Source organism: Platichthys flesus, chromosome 18 (genome assembly GCF_949316205.1).
Source record: "Platichthys flesus chromosome 18, fPlaFle2.1, whole genome shotgun sequence".
In the NCBI taxonomy this organism is placed as follows: domain Eukaryota; kingdom Metazoa; phylum Chordata; class Actinopteri; order Pleuronectiformes; family Pleuronectidae; genus Platichthys; species Platichthys flesus.
Window position 1 is genome coordinate 10,320,119 of NC_084962.1, and position 20,158 is coordinate 10,340,276.

Below are 20,158 nucleotides of genomic sequence, written 5' to 3' on the forward strand. Positions count from 1 at the left end.
TTTCAGTTCCTTTAACAACAATAATTACTGATTCATAACCTTTGACACATAATAATGTAAGAATATTGTGAGGTAACTCAAAAGAGCTGCAAGAGAAAAAAGCAAAAAAATTCTCACCTGACCCTTTGGCTCCGCAGCTAAGGAATATACTGAAATCTTTGAGAAAACAACCTGTCCTTCAATGTTAAAGAAAGTAAAAAAAAATAGAGTCTTGGATTCATCCAATTATTCAGAGATCCACGCCCAAATTTCACCAAAACTCCTGGAAATCGTCCAGTGGTTTTTATGTGGCCTTGCTTACAAACAATTTAACAAACCAATAAACGACATGCATTGATAAAAACTCTCTCAAGAATCAAAGAAATTCAAGAATCCTATCAAAGGGTTAAATGTTTTTTGTGCAATAACTTGGAAATAAGGTCGTTCATCTTTGGAAAAGTCCACAAATCTCCTGCTGGAACATTAATAACAGAAGCAGGAGTCTGCTTCTGCAACACCGGCCAGAGTTCAGCCTCCTGCAAACTCATCATGCAGCCAAATGTTGGCTTTTGTGCTTATAGCGCCGTGTTCTGTGCAATATTACCATCCGAGGAATTATTAATGATGGGGATATGAAGATGCATGTACAGTAAACAGCTTATTGTGCGTAAGAACTCAGTGGGATCAGGGGGCGGCTAACCGGAGAGCTGTAAACACTGTGTGTAAACACACTCCAGACTTTTGGCAACATGAATCTCATCACGGGGTGAGTGTGATCAAAGGCTGGTGGCACCGCTGATCCTGAAATCTGTTTTGGATTTAAAAGATGCCCCGGAGTGGAAGAAATCGCACATTAAAAACGCTGCTGTGTCAAAACCAAAACATCAATAGAGATTGAGACCTGTGCTTCTACATGGTGTGTACAAACTGTATTATATATGTGTGTGTGAACCGGAAGGAAAAACATGAATAATATATCACCAAGCAGCACGAGGGCTTGACAGTTGTGTTGCTGGGTGTCTGGTAGGCAAGTTCAGAGTTCAGTGATGACCTTGCCACACACACACACACACACACACACACACACACACACACACTCACACAAACACACACACACATACTCGTTCTTGTCTTTCCATAGTTGCAAGGACACTCATTAACATATTGCTATACCACCTGACCCTAACCATCACAACAGACTGCATAACCTCAAAGGTTAATTCATACTTCCTGTAGGTAAGAAAAGAGATAGACTGTTTCAATTATGTAACTGATACTATGAATATACTTCCATCTTTATGTTGGCATCATTGTCAAGCAATGCATCCACTAGAGGGCAGTACAGAGTTGAGACTTTCTGACAGCAAACATGGCGACAGTGGAGGAGGTTGTGATTCGTAAGAATGAGCCTAAAGCAAGTTTTTGCCACTGTTGAAATTTCTTCCTCGTGTCAGATGATCACATGAACTATTGGCTGCAACGCCCCCTATAATTCCCTGTGGTACTGCTCCGTTTAGTCTCTTTCCTCGGTATAATTAGGTTTTCAGAAGATGTGCACATAAACGCCCAAAATGTCCACACAATTATTGAAAGAAAAGTACACACACACACACAAACACACACACACACACACACACACACACACACACACATACACATACACACACCATCAGAAGCTATACCTACCTCCTGTTACGACAGCTGTAACGACAGTTATAACCTGGCAACCCGACACAGCCTCCAACAGCTGCTGATGTCTGAACTTGTCGCCACAGGGACGGGGTTAAGAACTAAATGTGCAACAGAAGAAGAAAGAACGCTCCACATCATTGGATCATTAGTTCAGCTTTCGTAAGTTTGTAACTTTTTCTTCCTGCAGCTGCCAAGAAAAATCCTGACTTACATAGTATTACTTCAGTGTGGTGGTATTTTGGTTTCTTGTCAAACACTGGGAATTAATACAAATTATTAGACACAAAATTAGTTGTAATCAGACACTAATACTGTGGTAGATGTTATTACAGATGTGTTCCCCTGTGTGATGATGTCATGATAACTTTTACACTTTATGTTAAGCAGTATAATTCCCTGGTGGTTCAAATGTGCTATGAAGACAATCTTGGTTTGCCTTTGAACTGTGGTTTCTTGGGAAAATGTTGACAAGTTGTACATGCTGCTGTCAGCTTGTGAGAGGTTGTGATCAGAGGGTTGCTGGTTCTTGGAGAGTTAGCAAGAGCTGGCTCCACTTTGAAAAAACATTGTAACATTGTAAGAGGTCTCTCTCTTTCCAAGATATCTCTTTATATAAATGTAAAAATATATAGAAAAGTATTGTGGAAAAAAAACAATAGTAGCAGCATCGGCCTCAGTCCCTGAGGGTGGAGTGGGTCTGGGTTGTTCAAAATATAATTGAATTCCCTCCGAATGCAGCCCACTTTATCTGTTGATGGACGTGAAGATGAGTTCAACAAATCAGATTACAAAGTTTCAGAAACAACTTAACAACACTAACTGTAACATCTCATGTTGCTATTACTGTGTGTGTCTGTTTGTTATCTTAACTACTATCTTTACCTACTTAACTAGACTGTTGCTGGGCAAAGAAATGATTCCACATTCAATTTAAGCAGATAGATTTTTAAGATATGATTACATTGAGGTTAACAATTAACCTCCATGAATATACTTCAGGGACGCAGATAGTTTCAGCAGACTGATGGTGGCATCTGTCATATTCACACTTTCATTGAATATTTAACACTAACACTTTGTGAATGCGCGAGACAGACAGCTTGTGATTAACTTGCACATACGTGCATGTCTCATTCCTGGCGTAGATGTGTGTGTGTGTGTGTGTGTCAAGTGCATTTTATCTGTGTGTGTGGTTGCCCACACCTCATCCGTGTGTTTCAGTTGTGTGTAAAGCACCTAGCCCGAGGGTGAGGGTAGCCAGGTTGTGTAAATAAATTAAAGCAACAAATTATGTTTAAAAGCTTCTCCCTCAGGCCAGGAAAAACTAAGATCCATTATTCATGGCTCCTACTGCCGGGAATCTAAAGGCAGGTGTGTGTCTATGTGTGTGTGTTTTTTATATATTTTTTGTCAATTATTCCAAGATAAATGTCCGTACTCCATTAAATGATCTTGTTGATGAAATCGAGTACCATTTACATTTTGATGCCAGTAATGAAATTCACAACAATGGATGTTGATCTTCAGTTAGTTCAGTAAAAAGGTAGATTCCAGGCACAACTTTAACAGCTGACACAGCAGTTTTTCTTTTGTCTCTTTTCAGTAGACAGGTTGAAGAATCCTGCTTATAAAAATGAGCTATCACAGAATGTGTGCTGATATATACATTTTTCTGAAGGTTAAACACTTTGCTGGAGTTGTGGGTTAGACGTGTATGTGTATTTGAGACATATAACCATGGAGCAGCTCTACACAGGGAAGCTGCAGGAGTCTCTTCCAGGTTAGATGAGTTATAATTCTGCCAGCACGTCCTGGCTGGTACAAGGATACAGCCCAGCATGTTGTCTGGACAGAGACCTTCTCTAACAGGAGCCTTCTTCACACGTCACCACACCTTTTTATTCTGTAGTCTGTAGTGCACTAAATACAGAAAGAAAGAGTTTCTATATATATATAGAATGTGTACTTATGAGTTGTCATATTACTTTATATAAATATAATGTATATTAAGTTTACTGGAGATTATTATTATTTTCTAATAGCTTATTAGATTTTGATTCCACCAGCCTGAATTAAGCATAATTTCTATGTAGCCACAACCATCATCATTTTATACATTTTTAACTCCCACACATTTAAATGTTATTTATACCAATATTATACTTTCCACATCTAGTTATCGATGTATGGGCTGAGTGAAATATAAAGGAATTTGTATTGGTTAGTTTATTTTAACGTTTTTATGTTTTAGGAGAGGAGGTAGACTTTCAGTCACCTGATAGATATAATATTCTAGGTATAATATTTATTTGTAAATTCTTTTTAACATGCACGTAAAGTTTTCATTTGTGTACACATATATTTTTGGTTTTGTTTTTAACAAGGACACCATGAGAGAAGCCAATCCCTGTCTCATTGTGTGTATATATTCTTGTGTGGTTTTTCTGCTGTGTTAAGGTGAGAGTGAGTGGAATGAGTTAGAATTGTGTTGTGCAGTTTGCTCCCATCTCAATTTTATTGTGACCTGCATTATTAGATCTAGATAAGCTTTTTATTTCATGCCTTGAAAATAACATCTGTGTATATTTTGATTCAGCAGTCTCTGGTTCCAGTTTATTCTGGATGGGGGGCATCGAGTCATTTATAACATGTTAGTCAGTGAGTCACTGATTTACATCTGGACAGAGCCTGGGCTGTTACCATCTGTTGTCATTCTTTATGCTAAGCTAAGCTAACTGGTGTCACATTTACTTTACAGACATGACGTAATTCAACTGTGTGTGAGTATTAGAGCATGTTGTGTTGTTTCCAATTCTAATCTTATCAAGCTTATGTAGGAGATTTACATGACCATGTTGCTGTATATCTTTATTCAAGGTTTTTGCTCTTGATCCCTCCTGACTGTATCGGGACATATAAAGAATCCCGCGTAACCTGATCTTCAACAGGCAGCAGACATCTTGTGTTATAAGAAAAACTGCCTGGTATGACTTCAATTAAAAGCTCTTGCTAAGCAGCGTGCTCAACAGATGATACTGTATAATGTGATGTGATGTAATTTACTGATCAACTCCCTGTGCAGTCCCAGAGATGTTCTGCCACACTGGTGTCATCACTACAATGTGGTTAAAACCCATTAGAGCCGTAATAAAGTTATGATTGCATTGTAATTTAATTTTAATTTCACGATAATGTCGTTACGCCAACGACACAGTCCCACAATACTGATTGCAAGCCGGCTCGTTTTAATTAGGAATGAATCTACCTTATTTACATTTAGTAAATTATACGATTCAATCTGTTTGAGCCCGAGGAAAACAATAATCAGAGAGGACAGGTAGAAGAGAGTCTGTCTGTAGGCGTGAGGATGATGTTCAACATTCAGTGGGATCCAGGTTTTAACTTGGACTTTTACAAACGTTGTCTCATACACTGACGATGGTGGAAGACATTAAATTAAAAACTTAGCGTGTACTTTATGGGGGAGCAAAGGTCATGAGGTAGACGTCAGGAAGGCTTTGTCATTTGATTTGATATCATTGTACCTCCATTACGCAAAACATAATCATCTGAATTTAAGACTTTGTAATATGTCAAGGCTACAGATATATCATGATGTAATACAACTACGAACAAGACCAACATTTAACTGAACTAACCTTATCTTAGCTTAGGCAAAGACTCACATCTACAATCTCTGCCTGTAGTTTGAGAGAAAACCTGATGTTTCCAGGGTTATTTTCGGGTAAGGGTTAGGGTTAGCATAACACACGCTGCATCTTTTCAGGCTAATTTTGTTCAACTACATTTTTCTCCAGTGCTTCGAGTTGAACCTTATTGTAATTATCTTTAATTTCCACTTCCCACTTCTACTCCACTTCTGCATTGAGGGGAAGAACTGTTTCCGTCCACTGAAACAACACTGCACCTTCACCAGCTACAGCGTTCATCTTAAATGTTAATGCAGCAATAATAATTTGTATTCGATAACATTGACAGCGGCTATTTTGCAAGGTGAGCACATTTTGCAGATTCTACATCTGAGCAGAATTTCAGGAAAATTTGAAATGTAAGCGATGCAGTTTTATTTTGATATGTAAATGACCCCAGTGACCCCAGAATGTCCCAGCTCATTTGTATTTCTTATTGGTTGCATGAGTGCTCTGCCTATGTGAGCCTGTATGACAAACTCATATATCTGGCTGGTGATCTTAGGCCTAGGCTCCATTTATTCAGCCCTGTATTTCTTACTGCAAGTATTACATTGCTTCTTATCTCGATATGAAATTGTGCTATACTGTTTTCTCTCTGTCACCCACAGCTAACAGCCTACAAGATTTCCATCAGTCGGAGAAGAAACCAAAGCCAGGAGGTTAAATTGAATTGGCAGTTTTTAATTCATCAAATCATCCAGTTAACGACAGACAGAGAGAATTATTGCTGTGAAATATTTTACATCCTGATCCTCCTCTCCAGCTCTCCACTTTCTGTCTTCGATCTGGGTCGGAGACACTGCCCCTTTTCGCCGTCTCGTCCTCGCTCCAAACTCGTCTGTCTCTGCCCTCTCTTGGCACTCCTCTCTTTTAGAGCTCCTCAGAGTGGAAAGCTGAGAAAAGGAGGAAACATTCATCAGTCCCTGTAGTTCATCAATCACTGTGGCCGCAGGTATTAATGTGAGTGGAGGAAGAATGATACACATGCAAACTACTGATTGTAAATGTCTCACAGAGAAAATACACAATCTTTACATAAAGAAAACCACAAAAGACATTTTTCTTTGCTGATATTACTGAACCACACAAGTGATAAATGCCAGGCTGCCTGTGTTTGGGGATGATTCTCTCATTTCTTTGTTTGTTTTGGCCCTGAACCTTTTCACTGGGAATTAAGTACTTCTCTGTCCCTTGCAGTAAGTATCAATCTGTGACTCACTGTCAGTCTGAATGAGAGCTAGTGTTGTGAAACGCATAAGGGCCCGAGGTCAAGTTTTTGTTGCAGTTAACACCTTTTATGGAATTCTGCTTATGAAAATTGAATAAAGAAGCTCATGTTAAATGCTTATTTTTTAACTACAGTATTTCTAAAATTCTACGGGTTAAAAGGGCAAAGTCCTCATTCTAACTCAGTTAGTCAGTGAGTGATTATATTCTGGCAGCTCCAGCGTCACTGTTATCTGCACAGCCTGCGTTATCCTGAAGAGAATCTGCTATAGAAAAATCTGGTTATAGAATATAGGAGGAGTTTGATAAAAGGATGAATAGACTTCCTTATATACATACAAACATTAACATGCTGATTACTTTTTCAGAATATTAGAAAATGTGTCTCTTAGGATTTGTTGCGTGTAAATGTCCTGACGAGGTGTTTGGTCGGATAAACACGGACGGATTATTGAACAGCAGGACCCTGACCAGACATTTTTAAATTGACTGAAGCTGCTTTCAGACTTGCAATGAAATCCAGACATTTTTGAGAGAATACTTGTGAGAATACAGCACAAAAATGCCAAAAAAATCAAACAAGTGGGCATATTGATAACATTTCTAACACATAACTGGATGAAAACAAATATCTAAGGATAATTAAAGAGGTGTCCTACATGTATAAAATGTCATCAATGAGATTTGAGAGAATTTGAGGAGGAGGGTCAATGCTGGTGTAAATGTGTCGTAAACAAAACACAATTTTTACTCAGACGCCACCCATCGCTGGAACAGTAACGAAATGTTCCAGTTTTTTTTACGTGTGATTTTTACTCTATACTCAATACGATAAGCTTGGCTGCGATTTGCCAAACCTAAGTGACTATAAAGGATCTTGTAGTTTTGATGTAATTTTTCATGTCTAAACAGAAGAACTCTCAACACCTTCATCCACTGACCCCTGATAGAAGAATCCATCCATGAGTTAAAACATCTTATTCAAGATATTTAGTATTAATCATTTGCGTTGTTGGATGGTTTAATGGTGTGAGGTGATGTCTTCTTACATGTGAGGGTTTCAGTTAGCTGGTGAATACCTTCCTCCTCCTCATCAGGAGCGACCAGACTGGCCACAAACGTCCATATCAACTCCAACCAATCCGTTCGTTCCTGAGCGGGGGTGGATCTGAGTGGACGAAGACCACCTGATCAGAATAGAATAAAAAAACAAATGAATACAATATAGAAGAAAGACAAATAAGTATAGTAAATAAAGAGGTATTTAGACTCAAGATATTTTAATCATAAAACAGTTCAACATTTAGGGTGGACAAAATATCAGAAGCTCTTTTCTGCAAAATGATAAACGATAAAAAGTTAAATCACACATTGAAACACAAGAAGTTTTACAAAGTTTTCTTATCATCAAAGTTAGTAATTGTGATTTAAAATGAGTGAATATAAAAGGATTGAGTAGTTGGGCTTGCCTCTGGCTTTCAAACCTCTCTTAGCGATGGCAGAAGGAGGAGGGAGACCTGATGGGAAGAGAAACACAAGCATTAACAGAGGCAGCGTTTCTGCAGGTCACAGGTTGAGGAGAGGAAAAGAAAAAAGGAAGAAGAAGAGAAAGTAGATTGAGATAAAAAGGTCAAACAGAGGAACAATGAGCAGTTTATAATGCAATGAGCATGCTCAAAAGTAGAAACTATATCACACACAAAACATGCAGAAGGTGTTTGGACTCATGCAGAGGACAACATGCTGAATGAGCCCAACACAAGCAGCTCGTCTCAAACATCACACGTTCAGCGTCTTTAAAACTTTAAATCTCCTCCTCCCCAATTACCTCCAGTCTTCATATCCTCATCTCATTCAGATCTCTACATCCTCTAGATCCCTTCTACCACCAGTGTCTCAAATAAAAAAATGACTATTGGCTTATTAGACAGAAACGTGTGATCACACTTTTTACCCCTGCACTTGTTTCATGTTGTATATAAGTATTAATAAATGCATACAGAATTAAAAACATAAATAAATACATGTAGAAATGTATAAATTAATGCAGACATGTACAATGAATTGAAAAATAAATAAATGTAGAAATAAAGAAACAAGTTACCTTGAATGGAATCGCGGTTTACTGCGGGTTTGAACATTGTTGGAAACATTTTGGATAATGTAAGTACACAAGTCAACAACATATATAACATAGGTTTAATCATTTACAGACATTATAATGAAGAATTCCTACATATTATATTTGTATCTGTTATATATGACTTGCTGCATTGCTCAAATATTTACCATTCAATATTTAAACTTTGACAAAAGCTGCTCGGGCCTTAAAAATCTCGCCTGTTGTCAGAGTCAAGTCCCGGCTCAGGGTGTTAAAACAAACTGTGATCATATAGCAGCCGATGCAGCGATGGCGTTTTGCATCTGTTTCTCCGAGGAGCGCGTAAATTAGCACATTCATTGTTCCTCCGTGAGCATTGTGTTAACTCTGGGCTCAGAAGTGCTAAATGTATTGTTTTGGTCGTCTCTGCGGATCCCTCTCATTTCCCAGCATCCTCTGCCTGTTTGTTGCCTAGTGTGCAGGAGTCATAATGAAGCCTCATAAACAGCTGATTAATGCACTGACATTTCTGTGATTGGCACCGCCGTCTTCAGCGCCACAGACTCCAGGAATAGAACACACCCCTGCCCCTCAATTCCCCGACTCCTCCACCCGCCGTCTCTCTATGCTTCTATCTCTAATTCATCCCGTGTCCCTTTTCATCTCTCTTATCTCTTCACATCCATTTTCTCCCATCGTCTGACTTTAATGTTCCCGTCCCATGTCTTCTCTTCATGTTTCTTCCTCTCATGTCTTTACGCCCGCCCCCCCTACCTCTCTGCCGTTGTTTCTTTTTTGATTTTGCGTAGTTGAGCAGCCACATCAAAACCGTACGACGCAAAGAAAAGAGATGAGAGATACAAATTGAGGAGCTCAGATAAGAAAAGAAAAAAAGACCAAATGGACTCTGAAGAACCTGCTGGAATAAGAGCTGGAGGAAAAACATCTGAGCCGAGGATTAGAGAAGCTAAATTATACACTGCTTTCTCTCTTTATGTCTTTCTTCCCTCTTTCTTGACTTCTTTACTTGCACTCTCCGCTCCTTCTTCCCTATCCACTTTTCTTTCCTTCCTCCTCCTTGTATTTCTCTCTTTTTTTTCGGCTTTCTTTTTCTTATTTCCATCCTTACTCATTAGTCACTTCCTTTCCTTTCCTCTTGTATCCCTCCTTTCCTTACTGTTGTTTTTTTCTTTTTGTATTTCTCTTCTAATTTCCTTCCTCATTTCTTACTCACTTCCTTCCTTTCATGTTCTCTTTTCTTCCTCCTTCCTGTATTTCTCTCTTTTTTCTTCCTGTTGCTCCTTCTCCCCTTATGTGCTTCCAAACTCATTGCTCACTTTCACCCTTGCCTTCACCCTCTCCTTCCTCCTTCCCTAATGTCTGTTTTTCGTTCGTTCCTTACTTCCTTGCTCACTTCTTTCCTTCCTTAGTGTCCTCCCTCTCCTTTTTCTATCTTTACTAATGCAGCTCACAGGAGAATAATATTGTGAACATGTGGTATTATACAGTTTAATGTCTGAACTAGAAAAATAATCCTGTTGGTTTTCTCTAACATTTCCAACTCTCTAAGTCGGAGTAATTTATCACCTCTGGGTCTCTGAAAGAGGAAGAGAGAACAAGGCTTTGATGAGGTGACAGAGTAAACTCATTCTCTTCTTCTCTCAACCACCTCTTTTCTTTCTCTGAAAACACCACTTCTTAATTACTGTATTTTTCCAAACATTATGTCTCCACATTTCTTTTACTGTATCCTTCTCTCCACACACACAAACACACACACACAAACACACACTCTATCTGTGCTTTTTCACAACAGCGGGAATTGTATTTCTTCTTAATTGTCCAGAAATGTCTCCTTGCTGTTTCATTTACACAGACTGGCCTTTATTGAAATGTCATGGCGGGAGAAAAGCCTCTGATTAAAAATGCAGCGCAGCATTTTGTCATTGTCAACTTGCAAATATTTGCCCCAGGAAACGGAAGATAACGACAATGTACAGGGGCCATTTGCTCTTTTATGTGCATCCACACCTCGGGTCATAACGATTCCCAGCCTCCGGGGAAGAAAGGGTTCCAGGACTTAGAGGAAGTACTTGTCGCTTTTATTGATCGCTCTGAATGATATGTGGCTGATATGAAGCAATCTCATGCAGAAAAAGCTGTATTCAATTTTATCTCTAGGTTTCAACATATTTGTGACTGTCAGTGAACATAAAGTCCCCATAAAGACAAGTCCCCAAAAAGTGTAGGTCCCCACAACATGAGTAAAACAGACACGCTTTCACACACACATGCATTTCCACACCCGTAATGCAGCACACATGTTGAGGTATCAAGCACTATAAGAATGAGAATATACACACGGCTGACAAATTTAAATGAAAACCCCTATAAGAGTGAACTATAACAAATGTAGATTTATTCCATACAGGGCACAAATGGTCACTGAGCGTGTTTTTCCGTTTCATTAAATTGATATGAATCATATGCAAAGCTTTCCCAGTCACCAGATCTCAATTAACCCATTTGTACACCTCAGGGATGCTTTGAAGCGATGTGCTGTACAGCGCTCTCCACTTATCATGTAAAAATGAAATGAGGGAAAAATACTGTGCATCCATTATATCTGCTTAAGGTTTTTTCATTAATTTGTCAACTATCTGTAGATCAAAGCTTGACAAACAGCCTGTTTGCATCTGACACCAGAACAAGAAAACGGTCTGGTGAAAAGGTAAATTAACAATAATAAAGGCTAATCAACTCTGAATCACTTTGGCTGGTGCAGCTATTAAGCTAATCACTCCAAGGTCAAGAATGTCCTTTCTATGCTCAAATGTCTCCTTTCAGGAATAACCAGAGCAAAAAATGTCAGTCTTTGCAACTGAATCCCTCGAGGCCCAGCTTGAACCCGTGAATTTTGGTTGATGACCAATATCAAGTCTTGACAGTGTTGCCCTTTACATTAGTTGGGTCCCAAATCAGGAGTCGTCTCCTTTCCGAGGCTACAGTTGAAGACAGATTGCGTCACAGCAATGCAACTAAGCTGTCCGATATCAAAGGCTCCTTCAAATGAGGCTGCTACATGCATCTTTTCATCGCTGAGCAATGTAGATTCCAACAGGTGAATCCTAGTTTTTCAAAGAGATAATGGCAGAAGCAAGTGACATGATCAAAACGTCCGATACTTTCACTTTTAAATGTAAGAATTAGGCTTCAACTCAACCGAACAGCTAACGGTAGACTAAAGCTTTCTCGTCATGCCCATGGCTGGGCAGGAGCAGTAAGAGCAGGACAAGCTGTCAAGGCAAAAATGACTGAAATCGTTCATGGACCAAAACATCTAATTTTGGTTTGACCTTGGTGGTTTATGCGGCACACAAAGGTCACGAAGAAGGCGGCTTTTATAGAGTGTTTGCTTTGTTAAATAAATCACTATTCACACTGAAATTCAAACTTAGTTGTGGATGGTTTTCTTTCCGAACCATAAAATGTTTAAAACTGTCCACACTTAGGTAAAAAACCTGTAACTTGGCTGCTCTGTGTCTAACTTTCAAGCACCGCGGCTCCACCCAAATAAGTGGTGTGAGGGGTCAGAGCAGATGTTAAGCTTTTGACAGTTGCTGTAAACATGCTGGTGGAATGTTTCATGGAATGGAGACTGATTTAGAGTTGATTTACGCTTGAAAAGGTCAAACACAGAGCTTCCCAGTTTGAAACCATGCCCCACACTGGGCCACGTCACCCTGATTTCCACTGCTCTGTCACAGGCATCGTTCTAGTGCAAGCGAGCCGGGCAGTTAGTAGGGTGTTTCGTTGTTGTTTCTTTTACCAGGAGATAAACACACGGGGTCGTCACAGTATGATGTGTACTCTTTGGATGGGATGGCAGGTGATTGTCAGCATGAGGATGGAGGAGAAGGTGGAGGGGTGAGGGTCGGGGGGATGAAGAAAGGAGGAAAATGAGGAGAGGCGTTTAAGATGGGCGTGTCAGATGTGTGAGGCAGGACCATCCTCTGCACTACAGGATGGTCCGAATTCACGGGGATGTGTGGTAGGTGTGGGAGTGATGAAGAACTGATGTGAGAGGAAGTGACAGAAAGGTTATTGTTACAGTAAATTTACTGGGCACTGAAATACACCTCAACTTCGTGACAAAATCTGAAGTGATTGATTTTCTGTTGTGAGGTTGGCAGATCGGAGGCAGTTTGATTTGTGTATCTGATCTTTATAGATCACTTCAGATGTATTTTGCTTTATTTATTTCTCGGATATAAAGTATTAAAGAAAAGGTTGCGATTCCAGAAGTCTTCTGGTAAGAACATTATGATTTATTACAAGATACAGGAACGCTATAGTATTGTCTTGAAAGAAAAGCTAAATTTGGACTGCAATAGCATATATTTTACGTATTTTTACTGTGTGTTCCTTGCCAAATTCTACATTTTAACCATTTCTATGACCTTCTGACTAAACCTGACCAAAACACTGACTAACACCCTGTTCACATTAATGGGGATGTTTGGTATAACAAACTTTTTTAGTCCCTCAAATGATTTCTTTACAAATGCCTTCTAAAGTGCAGATTTTTTACAAACAGTACTTTATTATATTGATTCTGAATTGTATTGTGCTGCAGCTGTGAAACCAATAACCGTGCATGCATGGGGGGAGATTTCTCAAAGTAAGCTGGAAAATGTGACTTTAAATCCTTTAATTTCCTACCATAGTTACCCAACAGTTATCGGGTAATATAGTAATAATCCCATTGTAATTGAATTACTTAAAAGCTGCAGTGGAGTCACATAAGAAAAGCTTCCTTTTTCTTGGGAGATCAACAAAGAAGCTATGCTTTCAAAAGTAAAACAATATTCTCTAGTACAGCATGAAGGAATCTGCCAGAGCTGCCATCGCTCTTTATTCTTCGTCCTATTATGCCGCAATCAGACGCGTCTCATTATCTCAGGATACAACTTAATGGGTTTGCAGCGCCTGATCATGGCGCCAGAGAGCGGGCGGTCTTAAGCAGATCTGCAAACGTTTGAAGGTGATATCTCCGCTGCCGCATTCGATGGAATCAATCAGTGACCTGGCTGTGATCTCAGCGAAATTCCTTTCCCGCTTATCTCGTGACAACAACGTAATTAAAGCGTGATCACAGAAACTGACATTTGTACAAACAAAGTATTGCGATAGAGGGATTTAACCCATGTGACAAAACACAGAAACACTCTCAGCGTCTTTTGAGCAGCAGCAGCAATGTGTTAAGAGACATTATTTAATTTTTAATTTTTATGCTTTAATCAAAATGACTAATTACCTCCTGAGTGTGTTATTAGCATTTTAAAACCAGGAAAGTGTCCTTTCAGTCCTTTCTGTCAGTGTGTGAGTCGGAGATTTGAGTGAGAATGAAGAGTGTGTTAGACCTCAGTATGTACTCATCCGTATCACTACGCCGGTACATAAACTGTCAAATGTTAGAGCCTGTGTGAGTGTGGGAAAACGCTCTCCTTAATACCGCTGTGTCATTTTCAATACACGTGTCTGTCAAGCGACTGGAAAAACGCACCACGTGTTGCCTTCAAGACAAAGCCGTGTTCCGGACGCACGGATGGCGAGACGTGATGTTATTGACACGTGTTGTAATGGTGTCTGTCTCGTCGTTTGACAAGTGGACGTTGTTGAAAATGACAAAAGAGCGCGTCCACTTTTGAAGTCTGCTTCAAAAATGTCTGAAGGGCCGTTGAAGGGTGAAGTATGGACGTGTGAATGAAGTGTGAAAAATGGGTAAATGCATGGAAGGAAAGTGTAATAAGGTCAAAAACAAATGTACAAGAAAACAGGCATTTTATAATCACTTGTTTTGGAATTGAAATAATTGCAATATAGTGAAAATTATAGTATAAAACGTTTATAGATGTGCAAAATATCAGAAAATATTAAATGGAATTACCTGCTAGAGTCCTAAAATCAAGCAGATCAAACAGAACGATGGCTACAGCCGACCATGTGATGACCAGAGCCACGACCAGCAGCCAAGCCATCGGCGAGCTAAAGGTTAAAATGACGTCATCCAAAAACGTCCTCTGATTGGTGCGAGCTGAAGGGGCCACCACCCCGCCGTTGGACTGACTGCTCATTGGTGCAGAGCTGGGAGAGGGAGGGCTGGAGAGAGGAAGTAGAACAAGGAAGAGAGACAAAAAATTTAGAGAAAGAGTCGAAGGTTCAGTGGAAATCGCTTCCAATCTTAAACAAAATAAAAAGCAACACTGGGACGGAACAATCACAAATATCTTAACACTGATATCAGAAAGTTTGGGTCATTTGAATCATCCCGGCTGATTATTAAAATCAGATTTCAAGTTTTACTCCATCGAACATCTTCAAGCCTGAGCCGAGAATAACCTGACGTCATCATCAAAATCTCCTCCAGCGACCAACTCCCAGGAACCATGTTTGTATAACACTAATCTGCAGAAGCAAATATGATTTGAAGGAAAAATAATTCTGCCAAAATTATGTTTTTTTTTTTATCCCACATTGAGGAAATCTTGTTAAATAACATATCTGGTAGGTCACCAAATGTTGATTTTGAGCAAATCAGCAATATGTTTGATCGTTTCATTTCCTGTTTGCATTTCAACAGTTCATTCTAAACTTCAATGACATCGCTATCATGTCCCTGTTGACAAGAAATGACAGTTTGCATCACAGTGTAAAATATTTGTACTATTATTGTATTTTTATTATTCATATTTTTGTTCGTAGAATTTCTGACATTGTGAATACAAATAAATAGTTTTGGTTGTTCTGAGTTGTAAAACAGTACCTGACAGTAACAAACACTTCTCGCCATACACGAATGGGTTACATGACTACTCCCCAAAAGTGAAGCCAAAGTGTCTTGATCGCCAACTAGTGGCCGACTGTAGTGTAGGTGATCAATCCAGGTTTGTGGATCACACTGACTCGTGTATCAGTAGGTTATTTTGGCATTCATTTCTTGATTGAGGAAGTGGAGCCATGTCGTCCATCTTTATTTACAGTCTATTTTATAGGTGCCGTTGATATTTTAAGTAACAGATACGTAATGACCAACAGGTGCGTCGTTTGTGCTCAGGATGCCAGTTTATTAATGAGGAAGTCGGTGAGTCATTCAAGAATTTGTTTTGTTCCAGGAGGAGAATGAGGGATACGAGGAAGAGAGATGAGAACGCGTGGGAGAGAACGAGGATTACCCGAGGTGATGGCGAGATTAAATTCCACCTCACTTTGAAAAATCTGCTCCATAAGACAAACGACTTCTCCAAGGAAAGTTTTCATCATGGCCTGGCGGTGGGGCCGTGCGCCGCAATATGATTACGTGCCCGCGATGGCTTGTTCCTGTTCATTACGCGCGTGCTGCGCTGAACGCCTGAGATGATTCATTATTTTCCTTCCGATTCTACGCCTGCCTCGCACGCGGCAAATGTAAAGTAATAGTTACTCCGGTGTGGCGTTTTGAATTAAAACAGGAATGATTCATTTGGAAGAGATATGTCCTTCTTAAGATTATTAATGATGCCCTGAGGGACGCAGGTCCACGAGAGGTGTGCTGGTCCAGCTGCTGTTACACACCATTCATTATCACAGACTGGTGGAGAGAATTAGGTTTGTGGTTTGGACAATGATCCTCATTATACCTCAAGGTACGATGCAGGCCACAGTCTTCCACACCATATGCTCCTGCTTCTGCAAATTGGTCGCATTATACTCTAATAGTGCAGCCTGTGCACTCAAGAAGATGCATTCGACGGTAGAGACTATTAAACTGTGAATGTAGCAACAAGTAATTTAATTCAATTTCTGCAGCAAGAGCACTGTGGCACTGAAGCATATTGTTGCCACAGCAGAGAAAATACACATCAGACCAGAACAGTATCACGTCATAATGCGAAAGGCTTGTATGTTTTGTTTTTGTGTGATAATAACTTGTTATGATATAACCTGAAACTCATTGTGTTTGTGGTAAAGTGAGGAATATGACAAAATTATACTATTTGATTAGTGATTAGGTCATACTGAAGCAGAGATGGATTAACCTGTTACAACATATTGCTGTCTTTCCCTCTCTCTCTCTCTCTCTCTCTCTCTCTCTCTCTCTCCATCTGTATTTGTGTACATGGGACCCATGCTGTATATACAAATGGAAGAATTAATGTGTATCTATCCATCTCTCCATCTGTATCTGTACACCTAGGACCCAGGATGTGTGTATAATGGGAAGAATTGATGTGTTTGGATCCAGGAGCTGCTCTCACGCTGACCTTTGTGTTGCTGCGTTCATAACAAACTACAAAATCAATTTAACATAATTCGGTCCGTACACACACCTGATGGTGCAGTTGCGCGTGTGTGTGTGCGTCAGATTTTAGAAAGCTAATCATTGATCTGATGAGAAACAACAACAACCGGCGTGTGTGTGTTTGTTGGTGTGTGTGAGTGTGTGTCATTTCAGAATCGGAGCCAAGCATTGCCTCAGAGCCTGTGTGTGTGTGTGTGTGTGTGTGTGTGTGTGTGCGATATATAAAAGCCATTGATCTATACTGAGGCCCTGGCAACAGCTGGCCAGGCCAGTGTATTGATCTGCAGCAGGTAAAACAGTCACGCTGTTACAATGACAGAGGGCTGGCGTACAGTGAAAACATCCCACTGCAGATAGAAGAGAAAAAGCTGCACAGTCCAATCTCCCCCAAACCGGGTAATTACAGTTTCCTTCTCTTAAGAAGCCCATTTTTAATCAGAGCCAGTCACACTCTGCAGGAAACTAGGCCTCATGTGTGCGTCCTCTCCTCAAACCCAAATGACCCAGTCCACCTGTTGTTGCCCTCAAGTGTTGAGCTGATCTTAACACGCACACGCACACACACACACACACACACACACACACACACACACACACACACACACACACACACACACACACAAGGACACAGGTCGCTGCTGCTGCCTCCTCCACACCAGAGGAATGAATAGAATTAGAACAATGTGGGTGCAGGCTATTAACTGGCCTTTGAGGGCAAATGGAAGAGGCTTAGTCATCAGATGCCTGCACCTTTTGTCAGGAGTGCACAAACCGTCTGATAAACAACACGGCTTTTATGAGCCGGTCTTAAAGAGCAACCGAGGACATTTAGTAAAAGACTGATCTCACCCTGTGGTTCTCACATTAAGATAGGAGGCACTTCAGTGAGTGAGCACATGCTTATTTTAATCCTTACTAAGTAGCACCCTGTGGCAGACACAGACAATTTTAGAAGAAAAATCCAGCTTTAGCTAAGAAAGTAATTTTTGATTCAGCAATTTCTCCTTTGTAGTTAAACTCATCAAAACGTAAATTATGTTCATTGTGTGATATCTTTGTTTCAAGTTTCCTTAGCCAATGTTTTAGCTGTGACAGCTGTGATATGCTTAGATAGGTCACGGCTACAAGAAAAATGGTACAAAACAAACACACACACTCACACACACACGTCCTTAACACCAGTATATATCGTAATGTTACATTTTACCTAACCCAGAATATGACTTTTCAATGTGTCTGAGACTAAAGCGTGATTTTCTGTAAAGCTTTCAATGACAACGTACATTTATCTGACAGCTACTTACCCATAAGATGGGAACTTTCCATTTATAATTGCACAACCTGTCTTAGGTTGGGAACGACTGGATTTAACTGCAGTACATTAATGTCTAGTAGTTAAAACTAGGAGAATCTCCACCTTTAACAATAAAAATCTGTTATATGGCCCACTTTCATTGCAAGTACTTTTCACTTTTGTTCCATCAAATATAGTTGGCTGATATAACCTATGTGCTCCTGCAAACACCGCCCAAAAATCTGATCTGATCAGTGTTTTACATTTCAGCTATTCTTCTCGGCTATATTTTTTAGCAGTAACCCCATGACACTGTCAGACGTGAAAAGACAAAAGAGGGATCATCTCAACTATACCGCACATATTTTCATTAACTTCATACCTCTTACAGTATATCGCTACTTCTGTGTGAAAGACTGGATATGTTTGGCTCTTCAGGCTTCTGAACATCACAAGGGACAAATAGATATGGCTTCATTTGAGTGGATCAGAGGCCGTGGAAGATGCGAGTCAGTGGTTTAACAGATGCGTAACAGAATGAGGAGTGAATCATCAGGTCCAGGCGGGAGAAGATGTTGCTTTTTCAATAAATGTAGTGCTTGGAGTGTGCTGAAATTTAAGCAACATCATAAAAAAAAGCACATTCAAGCTATGGTTTGCTGATTTTATGTAAAATGTTGAGATATCAGCAGTATTTATAATATTTCCTGGTTTCATGTTTGTGTGTTTAACTTTTGTAACGGATATGGGGATAACACTTCAAAACAACAGAAGAGAAATAATCACATACTACTAATGCCTAATGGCTGTTACTCGTATGTAATGTAGATAACAGCACAACATTATCAATTTTAAATTACTCGAAGTAAACATCAAATACACAATATAAACAAGTTGCAGTTGAAGTCGTATTAAATGACAGTAAGTAAGAACAACTGCTTTGGCTTTGCATTGACCTCCAGCGTTAAGCAACCCAGTATCAGATCATTATTATTAAGTTAAGCCAGAGTGAAATGGATTTTTAACTGTACCTCAGACTTGCTGGATGTTCAGTGATAACCTTCAGTCCCTCAAAGGCCTCGGGGAATGCAGTGTTACCATAGAAACTAACACAACTCCTTCCTCAAACCTTCCTTGGCCCAAGTCGAACGTGAGAACAGATGATGGAGGCAACACTCAAATCCGGCAGCAAAAAAAACAGCGCACAGCAATTGTGTTAAGCTGGATCACACAAGGGTCTAAAAATACACCACAGGAGAAAATGGAAGGAAAATCCAGAGAACAATCTTTCAGCCTATATTGTGTTCTCTGTGTTTTCCAAAGTTGTTCCTCAAAGGCTTCAATTTGTGTTCAAGAAGTTCTTGAGTCAAAGTGTCTGGAGAGAGTGAGACGGAAAGAGAGAGAGAGAGACGGATAGAGAGAAGCAGGGAGAAGGGGTCGACCCACAGAGCTTCACCCTGCCCCCTCAGAGGATCCAAAATAGATAGATAAGGAATTGGAGGAAGGGAGGGTGCGATCTCAAAAGAAGAGAGGGAGTAAAGGGAAAACGGAGAGAGGGATCGCGGGGGGTAAAGGAGCAAAGTTCAAGGGATGGAGAGGAGGAAGAAAAAGGAGGAAGGAATGAAATAAGGAGGTAAAGGTCGAGAAGTCTCCCGCGCTGTGTCTCAGAAACACTGAGCTTATTAATCATGTTATGACGAGGGAAGGAAGTCTTTCCTCACCTCTACTGACCCCTTCAAATTATCAAGACAATTCTTCTGGAGCTCCAATGTGAATCAACCGGCACTTTCATTTATTTATTTTTGGTTTAA

The 20,158-nt window shown here is 40.0% G+C and overlaps 1 protein-coding gene across 5 annotated transcripts; it reads right to left on the reverse strand.

The window, feature by feature from the left end:
* Nucleotides 1-6,049: 6,049 nt before the first annotated feature.
* On the reverse strand, nt 6,050-19,799 carry LOC133973094 (triadin-like). Of its 5 annotated transcripts, none has more exons than XM_062410742.1 (7): nt 19,379-19,799; nt 14,663-14,874; nt 12,542-12,583; nt 8,716-8,736; nt 8,081-8,128; nt 7,691-7,798; nt 6,050-6,277 (listed from the first exon to the last, which is right to left on the reverse strand). In XM_062410742.1, exons 2-7 carry the CDS (start codon nt 14,847-14,849, stop codon nt 6,255-6,257), a joined length of 429 nt encoding a protein of 142 aa, XP_062266726.1. In that variant the 5' UTR covers nt 14,850-14,874; nt 19,379-19,799; the 3' UTR covers nt 6,050-6,254. The 5 variants fall into 5 exon arrangements, with proteins under 5 accessions (XP_062266726.1, XP_062266724.1, XP_062266727.1 ...); XM_062410740.1 differs by having other exon boundaries at nt 7,661-7,798; nt 19,379-19,791; XM_062410743.1 differs by lacking the exon at nt 12,542-12,583 and having other exon boundaries at nt 7,661-7,798; nt 19,379-19,790.
* Between the last annotated feature and the right edge of the window lie 359 nt (nt 19,800-20,158).